At 42.1% G+C, this 19,175-nt stretch overlaps 1 protein-coding gene across 2 annotated transcripts; it reads left to right on the plus strand.

The window, feature by feature from the left end:
- Positions 1–85: 85 nt before the first annotated feature.
- On the plus strand, positions 86–18,806 carry sez6l2 (seizure related 6 homolog (mouse)-like 2). 2 transcript variants are annotated; one of them, XM_072442498.1, is made up of 19 exons: positions 86–267; positions 744–805; positions 1,639–1,704; positions 2,590–2,790; positions 3,862–3,986; positions 4,741–4,933; positions 7,204–7,389; positions 8,318–8,501; positions 9,117–9,280; positions 10,203–10,397; positions 11,188–11,326; positions 12,070–12,266; positions 14,070–14,264; positions 15,004–15,198; positions 15,679–15,870; positions 15,957–15,995; positions 17,183–17,300; positions 17,365–17,476; positions 17,553–18,806. In XM_072442498.1, exons 2-19 carry the CDS (start codon positions 748–750, stop codon positions 17,580–17,582), a joined length of 2,589 nt encoding a protein of 862 aa, XP_072298599.1. In that variant the 5' UTR covers positions 86–267; positions 744–747; the 3' UTR covers positions 17,583–18,806. The 2 variants fall into 2 exon arrangements, with proteins under 2 accessions (XP_072298599.1, XP_072298600.1); XM_072442499.1 differs by lacking the exon at positions 1,639–1,704 and having other exon boundaries at positions 96–267.
- The last annotated feature ends 369 nt before the right edge of the window (positions 18,807–19,175 follow it).

The raw sequence follows: 19,175 nt of genomic DNA on the forward strand, positions 1-19,175 counted from the left end.
CACGCACCGCCTCTGAACGCAACGCAGCTCCACCACTGACGTGCAGTAGCGCCCTGCGTCCACTAGAGCGCGCAGGCGCGTCGATACAAATGCCCTCACACCACAGCGGCTGAATGCGTCAAGCGCGCACGGCGAGCAACGGAAAAAAGGGGGGCATCTTATCAGCACAGAAACCCTGAGTCCGCTAGCTGTGTTTCCAGGGGCCTAACCACGCAACAGGGTCGGGGACATACATCTGTTCGTCCCTCAACGTCCCGGACAAGCGAGGTAAAAGGCGCAGTCCAATTTTGACGGCAGATGCTAGAATCCAGTCTCATCCGCTGCACAAAAAGAGCCAGGGGGCTTCGCCAGCGAGCCAGTCACAGAGATCTGTGGCATTTTTATTTATGTATTTCACCGATTGAACGTCTGGAAATGCTTAATCCCGCACACGTAAACGCGTAAACGGCTGAGGTGCACCTGTGCGAAAAGATGGAGCCTAAATGCGATTTGGGCTGCACAGCGGGTTTGGTGTTTTTAGGCTGGGTGCAGGGGAAATGCATGGATGTGTTAGCTTGTGTCGAGGGGAGGCCTGTTCAAAACATGCCCCTCTGTGTTCATGGGGATTCTCTGCTGGAGCGTCCATCGACAGAGCTGGAAATGTGGGGGCTGTGTTTAGAATGCATTTGTATGTGGACGGTTCAGACCATGCAGCAATCCTGAATGTACATGTCATAATAATGCCTGTTATCTGTCTGATTCAGAGACATGGGGGCCACTCAGCTCCTGGTGCTGCTGTCAGTCACCACGCTCCACTTGGTGTCAGGTAACTGGCTTTTGTATGTTGTGCCTGGTGTCAAATGTGTCCCATGTATTTATGTATGGCTTATGTTCATACTAGAACGATTATATTCACATCAGCTGAAAGGCACAGTGTGTAACTACTAAAAATGTATTAAAGACATGCGTGGTTATTGTGAGTGGGCTTGCAAAATTGACTCTTAAATGCCCTGGAGGAGGCTTGTTTCCATGGAAATGTTCTTTGTTTATATTATTGCACAGTATGGCATCAAACCTGTGCATGGAGAATGACCCGAAGTCTGGTTCTAACGTTCTATTTTTATGAATGCAAGTGACTTTCCACCTTTAACTGACGGCTGAGCTGAGACATTCACAAATCAAATGTGTTTTATGTTATAATTTAAGAGAGTTGTGGACATCAAATTCCAATACATTTTCTTATTCCGTATACAGAAACTCAAGTGTATGTTTATTACAGTCATGTCTAAGCATCAGTTATATAGTTATATAGTAGCATCAGTTATATAGTTATATAGTTATATCATAGCATCAGTTATATAGTTGGGGGGATTAATCAAGAGATAAACAGCAGTATTTATCTGAATATGTATTGTATACCCAGCCCTACAGGCAACACATAAACAAAAATAATGTAATAATTTGTGCTAAAAATAAAGATATTCCACACAATGACTTAAATATTAACCGTATGTCAGCTCAAAACATATGCAGACTTTATGGCCGTCCCAACATCATTTGAACACCATGTGAACACAAACCAAAGACAAAGTGTGCATCGTTTGTCATGTAATTGAACCCGTGTTAATCACTTACAGTAACGAGCTGTGGCTGTTTCAGGTATGAGCTTCATGACTCCAGAACCTGATACACCTCCGACCTCCGGCCCGGACTCCTATCCCTCTGGTGAGTAAGGAGCACCTGGGACAACCCGCCCCACGTGCTCCGAGGAATGCCCAACGTGGCTCTGGTGGTCTAACGGGGACATGTTGTGCTTTAATAGAATGACTTTTATAGGATTTATTATCATTTCTCAAGTATGGAAAACAAGCAAATAATGATGATGCACATTGTTTTGTCTTTTAAAGGAGCTCAGATATTTTTGGGATAAAAACACACACAAAAAACATGATCTGAAACAAATAAATCGCAGAATTTAAAATACATTATTGATTCTATTCGTTAGTATAAAACAACGGTAAAAAACAAATTAAAAATGAATAAAAATTGTAGGTTTTAACCATGTTCTAACATTGTTCTCTCATCATAAACATACTTAGAGTTGTATTTAGCTTCTTTCATGCTTGTTTGATGAAACCTCTGAGCTTCATCAAACACCCAGTTTCAAATTTCCCACATTTGTGACATCGTCCTCTTTTAAGCTCATAAATCATTGCCAGTATCATTTTTAGCTCTTTTTCCATTGTGTTCATTACAACTGCATGTCTGCATTAGCATATCAGGGGAAAGCTAGGTTTGTTTTATATCTCCTATTTCATTCCCTTTACAGCACTAACTCTAAAAGCCTGACTAATATGAAGTCATGGATGCTTTTTGTAAACCCATTTTTTCAGTTTGAACATGAGATACCAAAGTGAAAGTGAAAGCATGTTTAAAAGACAAGAAAACACACAACTACTGCATAATATCTGTCCTTTAAACATGCATAAATGACACAGAAAACTGCTCCGAACAACAAGTAAAAGCTTTAAAACACTAGCACACCATGTCCTCTTGAACACAAGAGCTCTGCTGCAACGTCACCGTCCTAAACATGTCTTTGACTTCCAGGTACGACCACCAACCCCACCCAGGCCGTGCCCCGGCTCAGGCAGAGCGAGTCCACGGCAGCAGGCCTCTCCCCGGGGATGCTGACCACCAGCCCGTCCAGACAGTCGGGCCTGAGGAGCTCCATGTCCTCCCTGCCCGTGGAGGAGGAGACCACCACCACTCTGATCACCACCACCACCATCACCACCATGCACGCTCCAGGTAGGACACCAGCCAAGTGGATACATTTTAACTGTTCACTGTGTTTGTGAGGGAGAGAAGCATCTAGAAGAACAATAGACAATCAAAAGTCTTAAGATACACTGACAACAAATTCTGGTTGATGCAATTCTAAATGGGCTTGTACATGTTGGAAAGGACATAACAACAAGTGAACAGAAACACATGCTTTAAATGTTATTATGAGAATAAAAATAGCCGTTTTAAGATTGCTGCAGTTGCTAATAAGGCCGTGGTTATTTTATTACTTGGTTTACGGATCCGCCGCACTTAGATTATTGATTTATACAATATAAATAAAATTAATTATTATTAAAAAAAAATAATAAAGTACCGCCGACATCACAAAATAGCATTAAATGAAATATAAAAAGCGGTATTTAGTCAAAAGATAAGAGCGCATGAAGCGTGACGGAGCAGCTCCGTCCCTGCGCGGACACATTTTAAACCCGATTACCACATTTTCTCCAGCGCGTTTTGCCGTGACTAAGGCTGTACATCTAGAAGTGTGAGTTCTGAGTGTAAAACACGCTAAATCCACTGTTACACGCTTCTGCGCACCCCTCTCCTCCCGTGGTCCGTTTTGGGGAAACCCGGAAGAAAAAATCTTTTGAAATTGAAATTATATTTATATTTTGCCCGCCTGTGCAATACATTTTATTTAAAAATCCGTAAATCAAGTAATAAAATAACTAGGGCCTAACATTGAAAAAAGCTATCAAAAATATACTATATGAGTATTTATTGTGCGAGTCACCTGTCTGAGTCAGCAAGGATCAACTCTGTTAAAACGTTTAAATGAAATGTACTTGACCTTGCATCTCCACAAACCTGACTCGTAGCTGGCCTGGAGGAGTCTCCTCCGTCTGTCTATCTGCCTGGAGAATGTTCCGAAGTCTGGTTTTAACGTTCTATTTCTGCAGAATTATGCAGGGGATTCTTTATGTTCCACGTTAGTTTGTTGCCGTAGCGACTGTGAGAACATCCTGAGCTTGTGCACACGTGACTCCACCGTCCAGGACCCGCTCTGACATCCTCTGCTTCCGTCCACAGTACAATGCAACGCCACCTTGTCCGCCATGGAGGATGTGGTGGAGTCCCCGGACCCCAGCACCGGGGCCCCGCTGGAGTGCACGTACAGCATCACCGTGTACTCGGGCTACGGCGTGGAGATCCAGGTACTGTGGTCCCTTCAAAGTACAACAGAATCTACTACAAAACTACTACGACTTAAAAACACACACACTTTATCAGTTTATGCCAACGACATATTGAAGTGTCCACAATAATGAACTGACTGACTGTTGGATGTTGGATTGTATAGTAAATGTTCAGAGTTTTTGAACTACTTGTGTGCACATTAGCATTGGTAGCGCTTGTTTCACAGCTTTAAGTGTTTATATTTCTCAAAAATACTGTGAAAAACATACACGCAGAGTAGGAATCAATATCGAAATAGCTATACTTTATAATTAGCGTAATTAGCAAACCGCAAAGGTTGCACCATCAATTCTAAATATACTCTCATTCTGCATAAAAACCTCCAACCCTGTACTTTAGAAACATGTTTTCATCAGTCTGTCAAGCTCATATGCCTATTGCAGGGTTGCCTTTCCACAGATCTGACTTGTAGCTTGGCATTGCGGAGTTGTCTGCTTGTTTCCATGGAAATGCGGTCGATCGTTGCAATGTCACGCTGTGAAAAGCAATAAAGACGCTCCACCGGAAATGCTACATAGTGCGCTTAGCAACCTATTACGAAAAGGAGGAGTTTGAATGATGCTAAAAACAATAGCTTCCACCAAACACAAAGGAACATGGTTATAACATTAGCTTAAGTAATCGTCGCTTTCTATCGATAGGATAGCGAGTTGTCCTCAGAGTGTGTTTGCAGACGACCCGGGACATATTCCATGTCTGCGTCTCCTCCAGGTGAAGAAGGTGGAGCTGTCCAGAGATGAGTCCCTGACCATCCTGACCTACGGGAGTCAAGGCCTGAAGTTTCTGGCCGATAAAGCGGTGATGAGCGAGGGCCAGGTGATCCGCAGCACCACCAACCAAGTCTTCATCCACTACAAGAGCCGTCGCCAGAGCAACCACGGGGTCTTCAGCCTTCACTATCAGGGTATGTTTATTATCAGTAATAAACTGTTCCTCTCTGCTCCTCTCTGCTCCTCTCTGTTCCTCTCTGTTCCTCTCTGTCCTCTCTGCTCATCTCTGTTCCTCTCTGTCCTCTCTGCTCTTCTCTGCTCCTCTCTGCTCCTCTCTGCTCCTCTCTGCTCCTCTTTGTTCCTCTCTGTCCCTCTCTGCTCCTCTCTGCTCCTCTCTGCTCCTCTCTGCTCCTCTCTGCTCCTCTCTGTTCCTCTCTGTTCCTCTCTGTTCTTCTCTGCTCCTCTCTGCTCCTCTCTGCTCCTCTCTGCTCCTCTTTGTTCCTCTCTGTTCCTCTCTGTTCCTCTCTGTCCCTTTCTGCTCCTCTCTGCTCCTCTCTGTTCTTCCCTGCTCCTCTCTGTTCCTCTCTGCTCCTCTCTGCTCCTCTTTGTTCCTCTCTGTTCTTCTCTGCTCCTCTCTGTTCCTCTCTGTCCCTTTCTGCTCCTCTCTGCTCCTCTCTGTTCCTCTCTGCTCCTCTCTGCTCCTCTCTGCTCCTCTCTGCTCCTCTCTGTTCCTCTCTGCTCCTCTCTGCTCCTCTTTGTTCCTCTCTGTTCCTCTCTGCTCCTCTCTGCTCCTCTCTGCTCCTCTTTGTTCCTCTCTGTCCCTCTCTGCTCCTCTCTGCTCCTCTCTGTTCCTCTCTGTTCTTCTCTGCTCCTCTCTGCTCCTCTCTGCTCCTCTTTGTTCCTCTCTGTTCCTCTCTGTTCCTCTCTGCTCCTCTCTGTTCCTCTCTGCTCCTCTCTGCTCCTCTTTGTTCCTCTCTGTTCTTCTCTGCTCCTCTCTGCTCCTCTCTGCTCCTCTCTGCTCCTCTTTGTTCCTCTCTGCTCCTCTCTGCTCCTCTCTGCTCCTCTTTGTTCCTCTCTGTCCCTCTCTGCTCCTCTCTGCTCCTCTCTGCTCCTCTCTGCTCCTCTTTGTTCCTCTCTGTCCCTCTCTGCTCCTCTCTGCTCCTCTCTGTTCCTCTCTGCTCCTCTCTGTTCCTCTCTGCTCCTCTCTGCTCCTCTTTGTTCCTCTCTGTTCTTCTCTGCTCTTCTCTGCTCCTCTCTGCTCCTCTCTGCTCCTCTCTGCTCCTCTTTGTTCCTCTCTGCTCCTCTCTGCTCCTCTTTGTTCCTCTCTGTCCCTCTCTGTTCCTCTCTGCTCCTCTCTGTTCTTCTCTGCTCCTCTTTGGGAGGTTATATGCCTCCTTCTGTTCATATTTCAAGAAAAATATCACTGCAATTATCCGCACAAACGCACTTATAAATTAAGACTCGCTCTTGGATTAAGAATTCAGTGGGAGGTATTTCTGTGGTTTTGGTGTCACATAATGGTCCATTTGCTTGATGAAGCCCAAACGTTGCCATGTAAATAAAATCAGTTGCGCTGCGAGGGAAACAGAGGGAGTGATTTCTCCTTCTCTTACGAACCTGTTCAAATTTGGATGTGCACCTTTTTTCTATTTTTAAGGGTTTGTTTTACATGATATAAAAGGTCAAACGTTTCACTCTCTGATGTGAGCTCTGGCTCAGCTCAAGCCTCAGAGAGAGAACTCAGCCAAGAACACTCTCAGCCAAAATGTATTTTAAACTAATTGTTGCATTAATTACCATTGTTTTCTATCAAAGATAATTCAATAACGTTCTGTTGAACGCTTTACAATGATTATTTCATAAATCCATAACTGCATATGTTCATTTGTCTTCATTCTAAATATTCCATGAAATGGAAATGAACATTTTCTGCTGCACCTCTGCACCCATACTACAGCACCCCAGGGTGCTGCGGCACAGTTTACATGCACGGCAGGAAAACTGGCCTTGTCCAGTTCAAACCCATTTTTCAAAATGATTCATTGAGGTGAGATTAAAATCACAAATATCTCAATAACACAAAGTCTATGTAGTCGTGTTGATGCAGTTCAATGCCTCAGTTTAGATCAAACTAGTCCATTGAGGTTAATTTAATCAACTATAATTGATTTTGAAAAGTTATTTGATCGGAGCGGTTTCCACTGCTCACGTCTTCTCTCAACTGGTCGCGTGATGTTGACGTTCTTGTCATCTGATTTACACAGTCTGACACTTTGTGTGAGCTGCCAAAACTGTCACGACTGAAAAACAAATCACTGCATTAAAGTCAAAGTGAGTTTATTTGTGTTGCAGAGAATAACCTGTGAGTGACGCACTTCCTCATGATCTCCTCAAAATCTTAACGTAAAAGAGTTAAAAAGAGTCTCTTTTCTGTGGAACTTCTGACCTGTGTCTTTGCCCTCAGCCTACGTGCTCTCCTGCCCGTTCCCTCGCTCCCCCGACAACGGTGGAGTGACCGTGACCGACATCCACCCCGGGGGTCAGGCTCATTTCCACTGTGACCCCGGCTTCCAGGTCAGAGGTCACGAGGTGGCCTCCTGCGTCAACGCCACCGAGCCTCACTGGAGCACCCCGGAGCCGCAGTGTGTGGGTCAGTGCACTCACAGCAGCTGCACGCACGGACGGGCAGAGACATTTGTACTTAACTTCTCAGCTAATAAGGAATCTTACTCCACAGAAACATTAGCTTCAAACAAAAAACTAACTAAAGTTGTAGTTGTGGAATGTTCCATCTCCTGCTTCTCGTTACAACTCTTCTACTTGTGATGATAAACTATAAAATGCAGTCTGACAAGCAAAATAAATCGTAATTAGTCAGAATTATGCAAAACAAGTGATTTAGCCTGGAGCTCTTCTAACGTTAATAGATTATAATTCCTTACTTGTCTCTGGGGATTTCAGATTTTAGAACAAACGCCGCCGTTCTACGATTATTCATGATTATTAACGGCACAAACAAAACTATAAAATCCAACATTTACTTTCCTTAATCTTTCTTTATCCTCAATGTTTGTTCTGCTTTATGAAATCAAACTTTCCGAATGATCAATTTGACATAACAAAAAAGCACTTTACTTTTAGGTTTACTGTTTTGAGGAAAGGCTGAGCAGAAAGGATTTAATTTTGCTTCTAAAATTGTCACATTTCTATTAATTGAACTAAAAAATACATAATTTAGTAAAAATCACTTTTCTATAAATTGAATTAAAAAACACCTAATTTAGATTTTTTTTTTTTAAATCACTTAATAAATAATAATAATAATACTAATAAATACATAAAAATGCTCTTCTAAAAATGTCCCGATTATAATGTTTTAGTCTTTACGATTATATAGTGAGCTAAATAATCATGATTCTCTCTACCCGCGGTCACTTCTGTCGCTGTCAGCCAATCACAGCATCCTACATTTGCATCTTAACCAATCACGTTCCAAGCCATTTAGTTTCCATCCTTTTCACCGCACCTTTTATTGCCATGGTCTCTGTGTTGAATTGACTTGGTTGTACGTTTCTTAGCCGTGTCGTGCGGAGGATGGGTGCGGAACGCCACAGTGGGCCGCATCCTGTCCCCGCCTCCTCCCGCCGTGAGCAACCACAGCTCTGGGAACAACCTGAGCTGCCATTGGCTGATCGAGGCCAAGGAGGGCCACCGGCTGCACCTGCACTTCGAGAGGATCGCGCTGGACGAAGACGAGGACAGGTAAAAGGCTCCGTGTACATAACTGCATGGCATATACTCTGAGCCGGGTATGCGTGCTCTCCACTCTGCCACCGAGCAGCACATTTTGCCTTTTTCAAAGTCATTGCAGCACGTGGAGGTGAGGTTTACACAATCTGGAAGGGCTCACATTGAAAGTGAAAATACAGACTTCATCTTTCCCTTCCACAAAAGCACAAAATTAGCCTCTATGTGCTCATTTTAAAATAAAAACGTGTTTCTGCTAAAAATGTAATAAAAACACTGCAAAATGATGCCTTCTTTAAACTAGAAAACTAGGCAAAAATGTCCTTGAAATAAGAAAAATGGTCTGCCAGTGCAGGAAGTGAATGTTAATTATCAAGAATTCTATAAACCAGCTGGTTTTATTTGGTAGAAATGTCTTAAAACAAGATAAGTCTGATTTATTTTGTCTAGATTTAAATGAATAAATCTGTAGTATTGGCTGAAATACACCCATCAGCGCCGCCATGTTTGTTTTGGCTCTGCCCCAAGCACAATGCTGCGCTGTGATTGGTCCAGGCCCTTCTGCAGGTTAAGCCATCGCACATTGACGAGGTGGCGCGCAGTAAACACAGCGTCTCTCTGCGTCTCCAGGCTGATCGTCCGCAGTGGGAACAGCTCGGCGTCTCCGTCTCTGTTCGACTCGGACGCCGACGATGTGCCGGAGCGCGGCCTCCTCAGCGAGAGCTCCGCCCTCTACCTGGAGCTGACCGCAGACTCCTCCTCCATCCCCCTGCTCCTGGCCCTGCGCTACGAAGGTACAGCCGCACCATGTACAGTCCCGCTTTCAAAGATGATTATCAGACTCTGTAGTGCAGTAGTAATAATATGTTTGCTTAGGTCAAAGGTCAAAGTATGAGGCATTCGTTTAAAAAAGGATTGATTCTGTCCCGCTGTCCTCGGCTCTTCAGAGTGGCATTTCACTAGCAAGCTGTGGAGTTTCATATTTTTATTTCTTCATCTATTAAATAATGACAATTAAGTACAGGAATGTGGGCGGGGATAAGGGGTAGGTGAAAACAAACAATTCCCGAGCTCTACCAGATAATACCACGTTAGTCAAACATCAAAATGCAACTTAAGATCAGGTAAAAGTTCACTAAAGTTTACATAATGTCACTTCTACACAATACAGGGCTAAAGTATCTCGCCTTATAACACCATTATTATTATTATTGTACATATTTCTTTGATAAATGGATAAGAAAAGGTTTAATTTTTATGTTAGTGACACAAGCCTCAGGCAACTTCTGTAAAGTCACATTTTATAAAACTATAAGGTCATGATGATTACAAAATATAGATAAATCATATGAATAAAATACAAATACACAAAAAATGTAAATGCACTATATGTACTGTTTGATGCTGTGCAGTTTTCCCACACTTTTTTAACTTGCCCATTACTACATTAAGAGTGACTTATTCATTAGGCTATTGTTTTCTGATATTACAAACATCGTGAACATGAAATTTCAATGTATTTTCTTATTCTACACAATCAAAACAGAATTTTATCAAATATTTAACGCCGGTTTCAAAGGGTCTCCATGTAGCGGCACACGAATCATGAGGTACTGGTCAATACTGGGTCCATTTCCCACCATATTGACCTGTCCTGACTCGGGACGGACCGTGTCACACTCACTAAAGTGCCGTGCTGCTCCTTCTCGCCTTCAGCCTTCGATGACGAGCACTGCTGGGAGCCGTACATGCCCCACGGCAACTTCACCAGCAGCGACCTGTCCTTCCAGCTGGGCACCACGGTCAGCTTCACCTGCTCCCCCGGCTTCGTCATGGAGCAGGGCTCGTCCGCCATCGAGTGCGTGGACCCCAGCAACCCGCACTGGAACGACACCGAGCCCGTGTGCAAAGGTAGCGCCCCGGTCACAGGAATAGAGTCTGCGAGGCGGCGGCGCGTGAGAAAAGCTGAGAAAATCAGGCGTCTAGAGGGGGAAGTGTTTGGTAGAATGAGGAGCTATAAAAGGATTAAAGGGCCAAGGACAGGTCGGGCCGCTCATTGAACTTGAGCGTTTTATAGGTGATTTTCCAGTGAGTCGCAGCCTGAGAAGTAACACCTCCTCCTTACGCTGGGAACTGTGCACGTTTACAACCGGAGCCTCAAAGCAGATCGCAGGGGCGTAATTTTTAAAAAACGCACTCGCTCAAGCGTTCAAATGATAAATATAACTTAAACAGAAGCACAGGCGGGTTAAAGATGCTGAGGAAACTGCAGTCTGGTTCTACTGACTCGTGTTAAGCTACAAAAGGCTCTTTAGGACTACTCTCTCTTCAAACGTTTCACCCCCGCTACCTTTTTGATGTGACGTTTAGAGCTTAGTATGTGTGAAATCAGGAAACAGGTTCATTCATCTTTAAACTTGTTATTTCTGTTAAAAAAAAAAAGCCTTAAAACATGAAAAATCACAGTAAATTCTAGACTAATATTTGTTCACACCCAGTCACATTTAACGTGCAGTAACAGAAGACCAAAAAAGTAAAGTAAATCCAGTTGTAGAGTCTAAACTACAAAAGCGATCATAATTTCTCCAAAATACTAAGTCATTTTAACAGTTTTGATGATTTGGATTCACTGTTCAGACACATAATGAGATTCTATTATTAAAAAAACGACTTATCTCTTGTCTGCTCCTCGCCGCGTCAGCTCTGTGCGGAGGCGACCTGTCCGAGCCCTCCGGGACCATCCTGTCCCCCGATTGGCCCCAGAGTTACTCCAAAGGTCTGGACTGTGTGTGGCAGGTCCACGGCAGCGAGGACAAACGCATCGAACTGGACGTCCGCATGTGAGAAAACCTTTCAGTCTTTAGAGTCTTTAGTGTTCTGTAGTTTCATTCATGTCGGGATAAAAGATTGTTTGGGAATCATTATTTAATATTTATTATTTGGTTTTGTTTTTTTTGTAGCTGCAAAAGCAAGGCATTTATTTATTTATGTATTTATTTATTTATTCATGATTGCAACAAGTTCATTGATTATTGAGATGATTATCGTTTTACATTCAATTGACTCAGGAAACGTGAGCAGTGACTGTTTGTAGTGGATAAAAACTATTTAGCTTTATCTGCGTCAAGTTGTGTTAAAGTCTTATATTCAGAGGCTTTTTCAAACATAAAAAACGTAACTAGAAAATAATAATGATAAAAATGGCCTGATTATTATGATTTTATTTAGTTTATTTGACTTTTTTCAGCTTTGCAAGTTCTTATTTTCTGTTTTATGAGAGAAGAGGATCATGACAAAGCAAGAATTACACCAAAATGACACGTAAAATGTGTGTTTTTGAGTAAGAATCTGTAAATATCCTAAAATCTGGCTTAAATTTTGTAAAAAATCTCAGGCCTCTTTCAAGCTACACAAGAATAATCACTAGAATTAGCAAAATAATCATTAGTTTCAGCCCAAATTGCCAATATGTTATTGACAAAATGAAGTTTAATTCAACTTTAATCATGGATGCTTTAATGTGATTATAATAACGACACATTTGGAGTATTCGACGACACGTTTGATGATCTTTCCGCCGCAGCCTGAACATTCGACACACCGACGTGCTGACGGTGTTCGACGGGCGGGATCTGATGTCTCACGTGATTGGACAGTACCTGGGCTCCAAAGAGCGCTTCCAGGTGGTGTCCGGGGGGTCAGAGGTCACCATCCAGTTCCAGAGCGATCCGGACGATTCCAGCTTCATCCTGAGCCAGGGTTTCCTCATCCACTACAGAGGTAACAGCGCACGCCACTAGAAAACAACATCCTTTCAAATATTCAAACATTCTTCATAATAAAGCGGATCGGTGTCATTGTCAGAACTAAACCAGGGTCAGAACTATTTCTAATTAGCACAAAACAAGCACAAATCATTTTAATGTTTGGCTTTGTTTTGATACTTCAGGAAACTTCTCAGGGATCGAGATCAAATCTGTCCAAAAAATGTGGAATATAAGAGAAAGCATTGTTAAAGTGAGAAATGCAAGTGGAGGATAAATGAGCTGCAGTCACACATTGTGCTCATATGATGAAGATTAACTGCTTTAAAACTTTGAGCACCACATTTATTTGGCTAAAAATGACAAATATTTGATGTAATAAATGAAAAGAAATTCAATTGAGAAACTCCTTGAATATGATGCTGAATAAATGTGTCTTGACTCAGCAGGTTCTGCTCTTGAAGGCGACGAGTCTGGTCAGAATTAGGGTTAGGATGTGAAAAATAAATACAAAAATATGTAATTTCATGTAATTTGGGTGTGTTTTTTATTTATTTTTAAATCTCCAGCCCTTACAACAGTAAAAATATATATATATAGGACATGGCCTGCATTATGATTAATTCTCTCCAATATTCATAGGCCATTATTAACTATTTGCCACACTTTTATCGGCCTTAATAACTTTATATAACTACTTTTTAAACTGTAGTTATAGAAACATTTTGTCTGAAATGTTTCTTGTAAATTTCCATTTTCATACTTTTGCCATCATGAAAGGGTTGCCACTGTGTTTTATAAAACTAGGAAATAGTAGGAAGTAGGAAATGCGCCTCCTCCGGGGAGGACCATACACCGGTCCATTCAACTTCCTGGTATATTACAACCGTAATATGCATAAAGTGAGCACTCTCCCTGTGAACAACAGCCATCACGCACACGCGTCAGTCAGACAGCCGCACACGGCGACTACGAAAAGCACAGGCAACTGAAAATATCTTGCAACTTAGTTTTTCGCATATCCAAGTCGATACTTCGCAAGGTTTTGGAAACTGTCTTCTGTGAAATGTTGGTAGCAATGGACCAGACTCCCCACATCACCGCTGGGATTCCAAAAACATTCTCTAGTTCGGGACGAATCATGTCCAAAAACGTCCTCTAATCCTCAGCTTTGGCCACTCAAAGAGCCTGTTTCCCTCTTGAGAGCAGTGCAGTGCTTCACATCTCCGTGTTATTGCAAGATCCGTCGTGTAAAACGTAAAATGCCGCTCCGTTTAGCACATTTTGCAACCGCTCTTAGAGCATTCGGTGTCCAAGGCGGTTGCTATGGCGTTTTCTCGGGTTTGGCCGAATGAACGCGAGTAATTTTTTTTGTAATTTGTTAAAACTCACCTTCTGTAATTCGTTGTTAAAAAAATGATAGCTGTATTCTACTTATTAAAAAACGTTGCTGCACATCTTTAAACAAAAAGCAACCAATTAAAAAACATATATTAGTTTAACTTCTATGCGCCGCCCCTTTAGACCCTAACCCACAGTTTGAGAACCATTGCTAAAAACCAAACCACTTGCACTTCAAACTTAACAGCTTTTGTAAAATTTGAGTGCCATTTTAGTCGATTCATAGAACTGGAGTTACAGCGTGTGAACCTCCTCGTCACAAATACAGCGCTTTATGAAGAAAACCACGACGCAGGAAACATCTAGATCTTCTGAAAGAACAGGGCGGAGTTAGTTTCCCTCCTATCGTCGACTTTAGCGCCGTGTTTCCATGTTTAGCTCCGCCTTTCGCTCATCTCTGTCACTTTGGGCGTTGCAGAGGTGGAGCCGAACGACACGTGCCCCACCCTCCCTCAGATCGAGTTCGGTTGGATCAGCTCGTCCCACCCGTCGCACGTCAGGGGCAGCGTGCTCACCTACACCTGCCTGCCAGGGTACGACATCAGCGGCACCGACATCATCACCTGCCAATGGGACCTGTCGTGGAGCAGCAGCCCGCCCACCTGCGTCAAAGGTAGCCAATCAGAAGAGAGTGTGAGAAGTTCTCCAAAAGAAAGAAATGTAACTAATGTGGATTAAATGAGGGTTGAACCGGGGATAGGACGGAAAAAAGGACTAAACCAGGTCCAAACTAGGACCAACATTGATGTTCACCAGATTCTAAATGATTGTAACACTTCACCACAAGCCAGGTTCAAATGAGGAAATTCAAACACATTTGGACCAAGGACCAAAACAGGACATAAACCAGACTAAACCAGGACTAAACCCCATAATCAACGACCAAAAACCAGTACCACGACCAGGACCAAGAACAGGACCAAGACCAGAACCAAGATCAGGACCAAGACCAGGACCAAGACCAGGACCAAGACCAGGACCAGGACCAAGACCAAGACCAAGACCAAGACCAAGACCAAGACCAAGACCAAGACCAGGACCAGGACCAGGACCAGGACCAGGACCAAGACCAGGACCAACACCAACACCAACACCAACACCAAGACCAACACCAAGACCAGGACCAGGACCAGGACCAGGACCAGGACCAAGACCACGACCAGGACTAAGAAGAGGACCAAAACCAAGACCAGGACCAAGACCAGGACCAAGACCAAGACCAAGACCAAGATCAAGACCAAGACCAAGACCAGGACCAGGACCAGGACCAGGACCAGGACTAAAGCAGGTCTACTCCAGTCTTATCTGGACTAGTTTTCATATTCTTGGCTTCACTTGTTTGTGCGTTGCAGTTCAGCAGTGCCCAGACCCAGGTGAGGTGGTGAACGGAGCGCGCTCAGTTCGCCCTGAGGCCGGCTTCGCAGTCGGGACAGTGGTCCGTTTCTCCTGTAACCAAGGCTACCAACTGGAAGGCCCCAGTCAGATCTCCTGCCACGGCCGCGACACTGGGACCCCCAAATGGAGCGACCGCAGCCCCAAGTGTGTCTGTGAGTCCTGCTCTTTCTTACATTGTACTTTGATCAAAAAAGACATCCTATGATTGCATGTTGTTTTCTGAATAACTTTGCTAGTTTTTTAAAATGATAAATAAATCTAATTTTGTGTTGCATTTAAAACTTTTATTTGGATTAAATTGTCTTTTATTAACGTGTTTTCGGGGGAATAGACATGATTTGGTCTCCTTTGCAACTACTGACACAAAATGTACTCAAGTAGAAGTATAAAACCCAAATTAGACCCCGTTGGGCACCCGTCCTGTAGACTCTATCTGTCACAACACATTAGCGACAGCATAACCCCCCATCATCAGTACAAACAAGGCCTTTTTATTAGTTTATTAGATTAGATCATCAGTTATTAGATTATGCTCCACTTCCTTGACTCTGCTCACCCAAATAGGCTTATGCTCTATTAGACCTTCACGTCTAATGAAATGATAGTCCTCTTATCCTTCTGCTATCGTGAAGTGAAGTACGACCCTTGCCCAAACCCCGGCGTCCCCGACAACGGTTACCAGACGCTCTACAAGCACAGCTACCAGGCCGGGGAGACGCTGCGCTTCTTCTGCTACGAGGGCTACGAGCTGATCGGGGAGGTCATCATCACCTGCGTGCCCGGGCACCCGTCGCAGTGGAACAGCCCGCCGCCGTTTTGCAAAGGTACCGGCCCCGGGGCTCAAACCGAGCACGTGGCAGCGACCGGCAGCGGCACTGGACGAGTTTTAACGCTGTCTTTTGGTTTTTAGTGGCCTATGAGGAGCTGCTGGAGGATCACAAATTAGAAGGTGAGTAGTGTGTATGCTAATTTAACTGAAATGTCAGTTATTTTAGTCTGTTTTGGACATTTCAAGCATGTGTGATTGTGATCTATGTTCAAAAATAGTAGTAAATAATAGTAAGGCTTTTTTTTTATGTTTAGCTTTATACTGGTCGTGGTTTAAACATTATTTATTACAATGACACAATTAGACTAGGAACTTGAAAGGTCTGTGCTTCTATACCACTTTTTTTATTTATTAATGTCATTATTTATAACCAGGAAGTACATTTTTAAACTTGCCAAACTGCGATGCAATCTGTAAAAGCTTAAGCAAAATATAATGATCTTAAATGTGTTTGAGTGAAATTAGCACTTTAATGATAGAATTCACTTCATTCACTTCCTTTTCCTGCAGTTGCATTTCACCAAAACATTTCTATTTATTAATTATGTATATACATTTTAGAACTCTTACCTGTACCCGTGTACATTTTTTAAATATTTTTTTTTCAAATGATCACAACTAAGTACAGCGATGTGGGCGGGCCTAGGGGGGCAGTCGAAACCAAGGATTTTCTTCTTCTGTTTTTTTTTAATCAAAAGTTATGAAGTTTTATGACATAATTGATTCATTGATTCCAAACCTTGCCATTTTGTACAAAGTCATAAAAAAAAGTAGTTTCAAGAGTATAAATTAAGGGAAGGGCTAAATATCCAAATCCTAAGGCAGAGAAGCTCTTTTATGAAGTGAAACGATTGAACAAATGAGACGTGGAACAGAAGCAGTGTCAGGACATTGGCACATTTAAAAACAAATGTTTTTTGCAAGATATAGAGAAGCATTTTTTGTGTTATTATGGTATTTTCTCCAGTTCCCTTTTATTGTCTTGATTAGGAAATGAATCGTAATAGAGGCATTTACTCTGACACTACAGTTTATGTGTGACATCAGGACATCCAACACTTATTTGTATTGGTTATACCTTACAATATTCATTCATTTATGTCAAATTCTGAACTTTAATTTATTATACCCTGATGAATTAGGTGATGCACGTTTGTTGTGCACATTAACTTTTTTACATTTATATGTGTGAAATCAAATCAAAAACAGGATTACTCAAACAGACATAAATCAATGTAAATACTGTACGACTTTGTAAACTCATACTTCTTGATGATATAGTTGAATACTGCGTTTCCTTTTCCCAGTTTCCCAGTCGTTTGAGCCTTCTCACCAGATCCTGGGCGAGAACATCGCTCTGGCCATCATCCTGCCCATCATCCTCGTCATTCTGTTGATTGGAGGGATTTATATGTACTACACAAAGTAAGACCTGTCGTTTGCGTTTTTTCTCTGCAGTTGAGTCTAATGCAAATCTTCTCTTGAACAGCATCTGCAGATTAGAGTGGAAGCCGCTGTTTTGGAAGTCCCTCTCGCACACACACTCCTACAGCCCCATCACGGTCGAGTCGGATTTCAACAACCCGCTCTACGAAGCAGGGGTGAGTGCAGACCAACTCTTTACAGGCAAATTCTATATGTTTTTATGTTTTTAATTTTGTTTTTTCTTCTCTTCAGGATACACGAGAGTATGAAGTGTCCATCTAAAAGTATGTAGGTATGACCAAAATGACACAAAGAAAGATGAATTTTAACTAAAAAAAAAAAATCCTTAATTTCATATTATTTATCATGCCTTTCTTTAATATTTCTTTCAACTTTTTTTTTTTTAATAATGCTGTAAAAGTGCGTTTTTGATTGGCCCAATCATGGATTCTACTTTGCAATTTGTCAAGACTGGTGCCTTATCATGGGTATGGAAATTCCAAAAAAAAAGGCCAGCGAATGGTTTATTTATGCATAATTTATTTATTTTTCTATTTAATTGATCAGTTGATTTATTTATTTATCGATTGGTTTATTTATTTATGTATTTATTTAATGGCCAAATATACGTGGCAATATGTGGTTTGATAAATTTTACGCTGATGCATTAAGTGCACACAACAATTGAATGTTTTCTTTTCAAGTGGCTCTTGTTACCGTAGGGTTTTGCATTATATAACCGTTAGGAAGGGGATGTTATTGTGTATTAGAAAATGTTCTTCACTTTGTGTGTGAACTAATGTGCACACAAATTGAATGTAAATATGTGACTTATCGATGAGGTTATTACAAAATATACTTGCTTACGACACACACACACAAACATAATGTATAAGCCTCGTATATATATATACGCTTTACTCAGTGGTGGGAGGTTATCTATTTTCATTACCAGTATAATGGAAATTCAGTGCCAAATTATAACGTGTAATATGTTAATGTCTCTGTGTTTCATCTGTTGTTAAAATAGTGTTTACAACGGCAGTGTTTCTTTTATCATTTGCTCTTTCGGAAACACGCCATGGCTCACCTGCTGTCACATGACCAACACGGAGAGGAGGGAACATGAATGTCATTATGCTTAAAGCATGCACTGATTGTAAATTATCTTGCTTCTGCTTAATCTTACACATTATGATTAGCATTACTCACAGATTTCATTGTTCTCAGATTTGATGTTGTATGCGCTACGTTGATAAAAAAAAAAAAAAAAAACTACAAACTTGGCTGCTTGCTGTAACGCATTAGGTATTTATTTACACCTGATTGTTTGGACAGTGGATTTAGTCTCACCCGCTGTTTTAAATGAACAATCTTGGAGACTTTTGCTTTGTAGATTTTTCTTTTCACCTGTAGCATTTTTGGCTTCATATACAAATACTAAGTTTTGAAGGCAGTAATCTATTTGCTGAACAGGAAATAAAGTCATTGTTGAATGGTGTAAAATGTCATGTTTCGTTTATTTCCACTGCTGCAGTCAAAGTATGGCTGAGCAATTCATTGAGATCAATGTGTAACGCTTTTGAACGACGTGGGTGCTCATTTCGGCCCACATTTGGAACAAAGTATGAATTACATAACATCACTTATGACACACGTAATGTTTTTTTCATAATCGTGCTTTACTTATGTTGAAGAAAAGACAAGGCAATTTGTTTACAGGTGAAGATTAATACTAGCTTCCAATTAACATGATATGAATGAATATTTCATTTTACTGATGAGTTGAATGTATTGCATGCAGTGCATCACAGTGTCCACGAGAGGACGTCTTCTCTCACTTCCTGCGTTTCCACCACAGAAGAAGACGAGCGA

This window comes from Eucyclogobius newberryi, unplaced genomic scaffold, assembly GCF_026437365.1.
Source record: "Eucyclogobius newberryi isolate DKJ021-1_F unplaced genomic scaffold, fEucNew1.0.hap1 SCAF_13, whole genome shotgun sequence".
Classification (NCBI taxonomy): domain Eukaryota; kingdom Metazoa; phylum Chordata; class Actinopteri; order Gobiiformes; family Gobiidae; genus Eucyclogobius; species Eucyclogobius newberryi.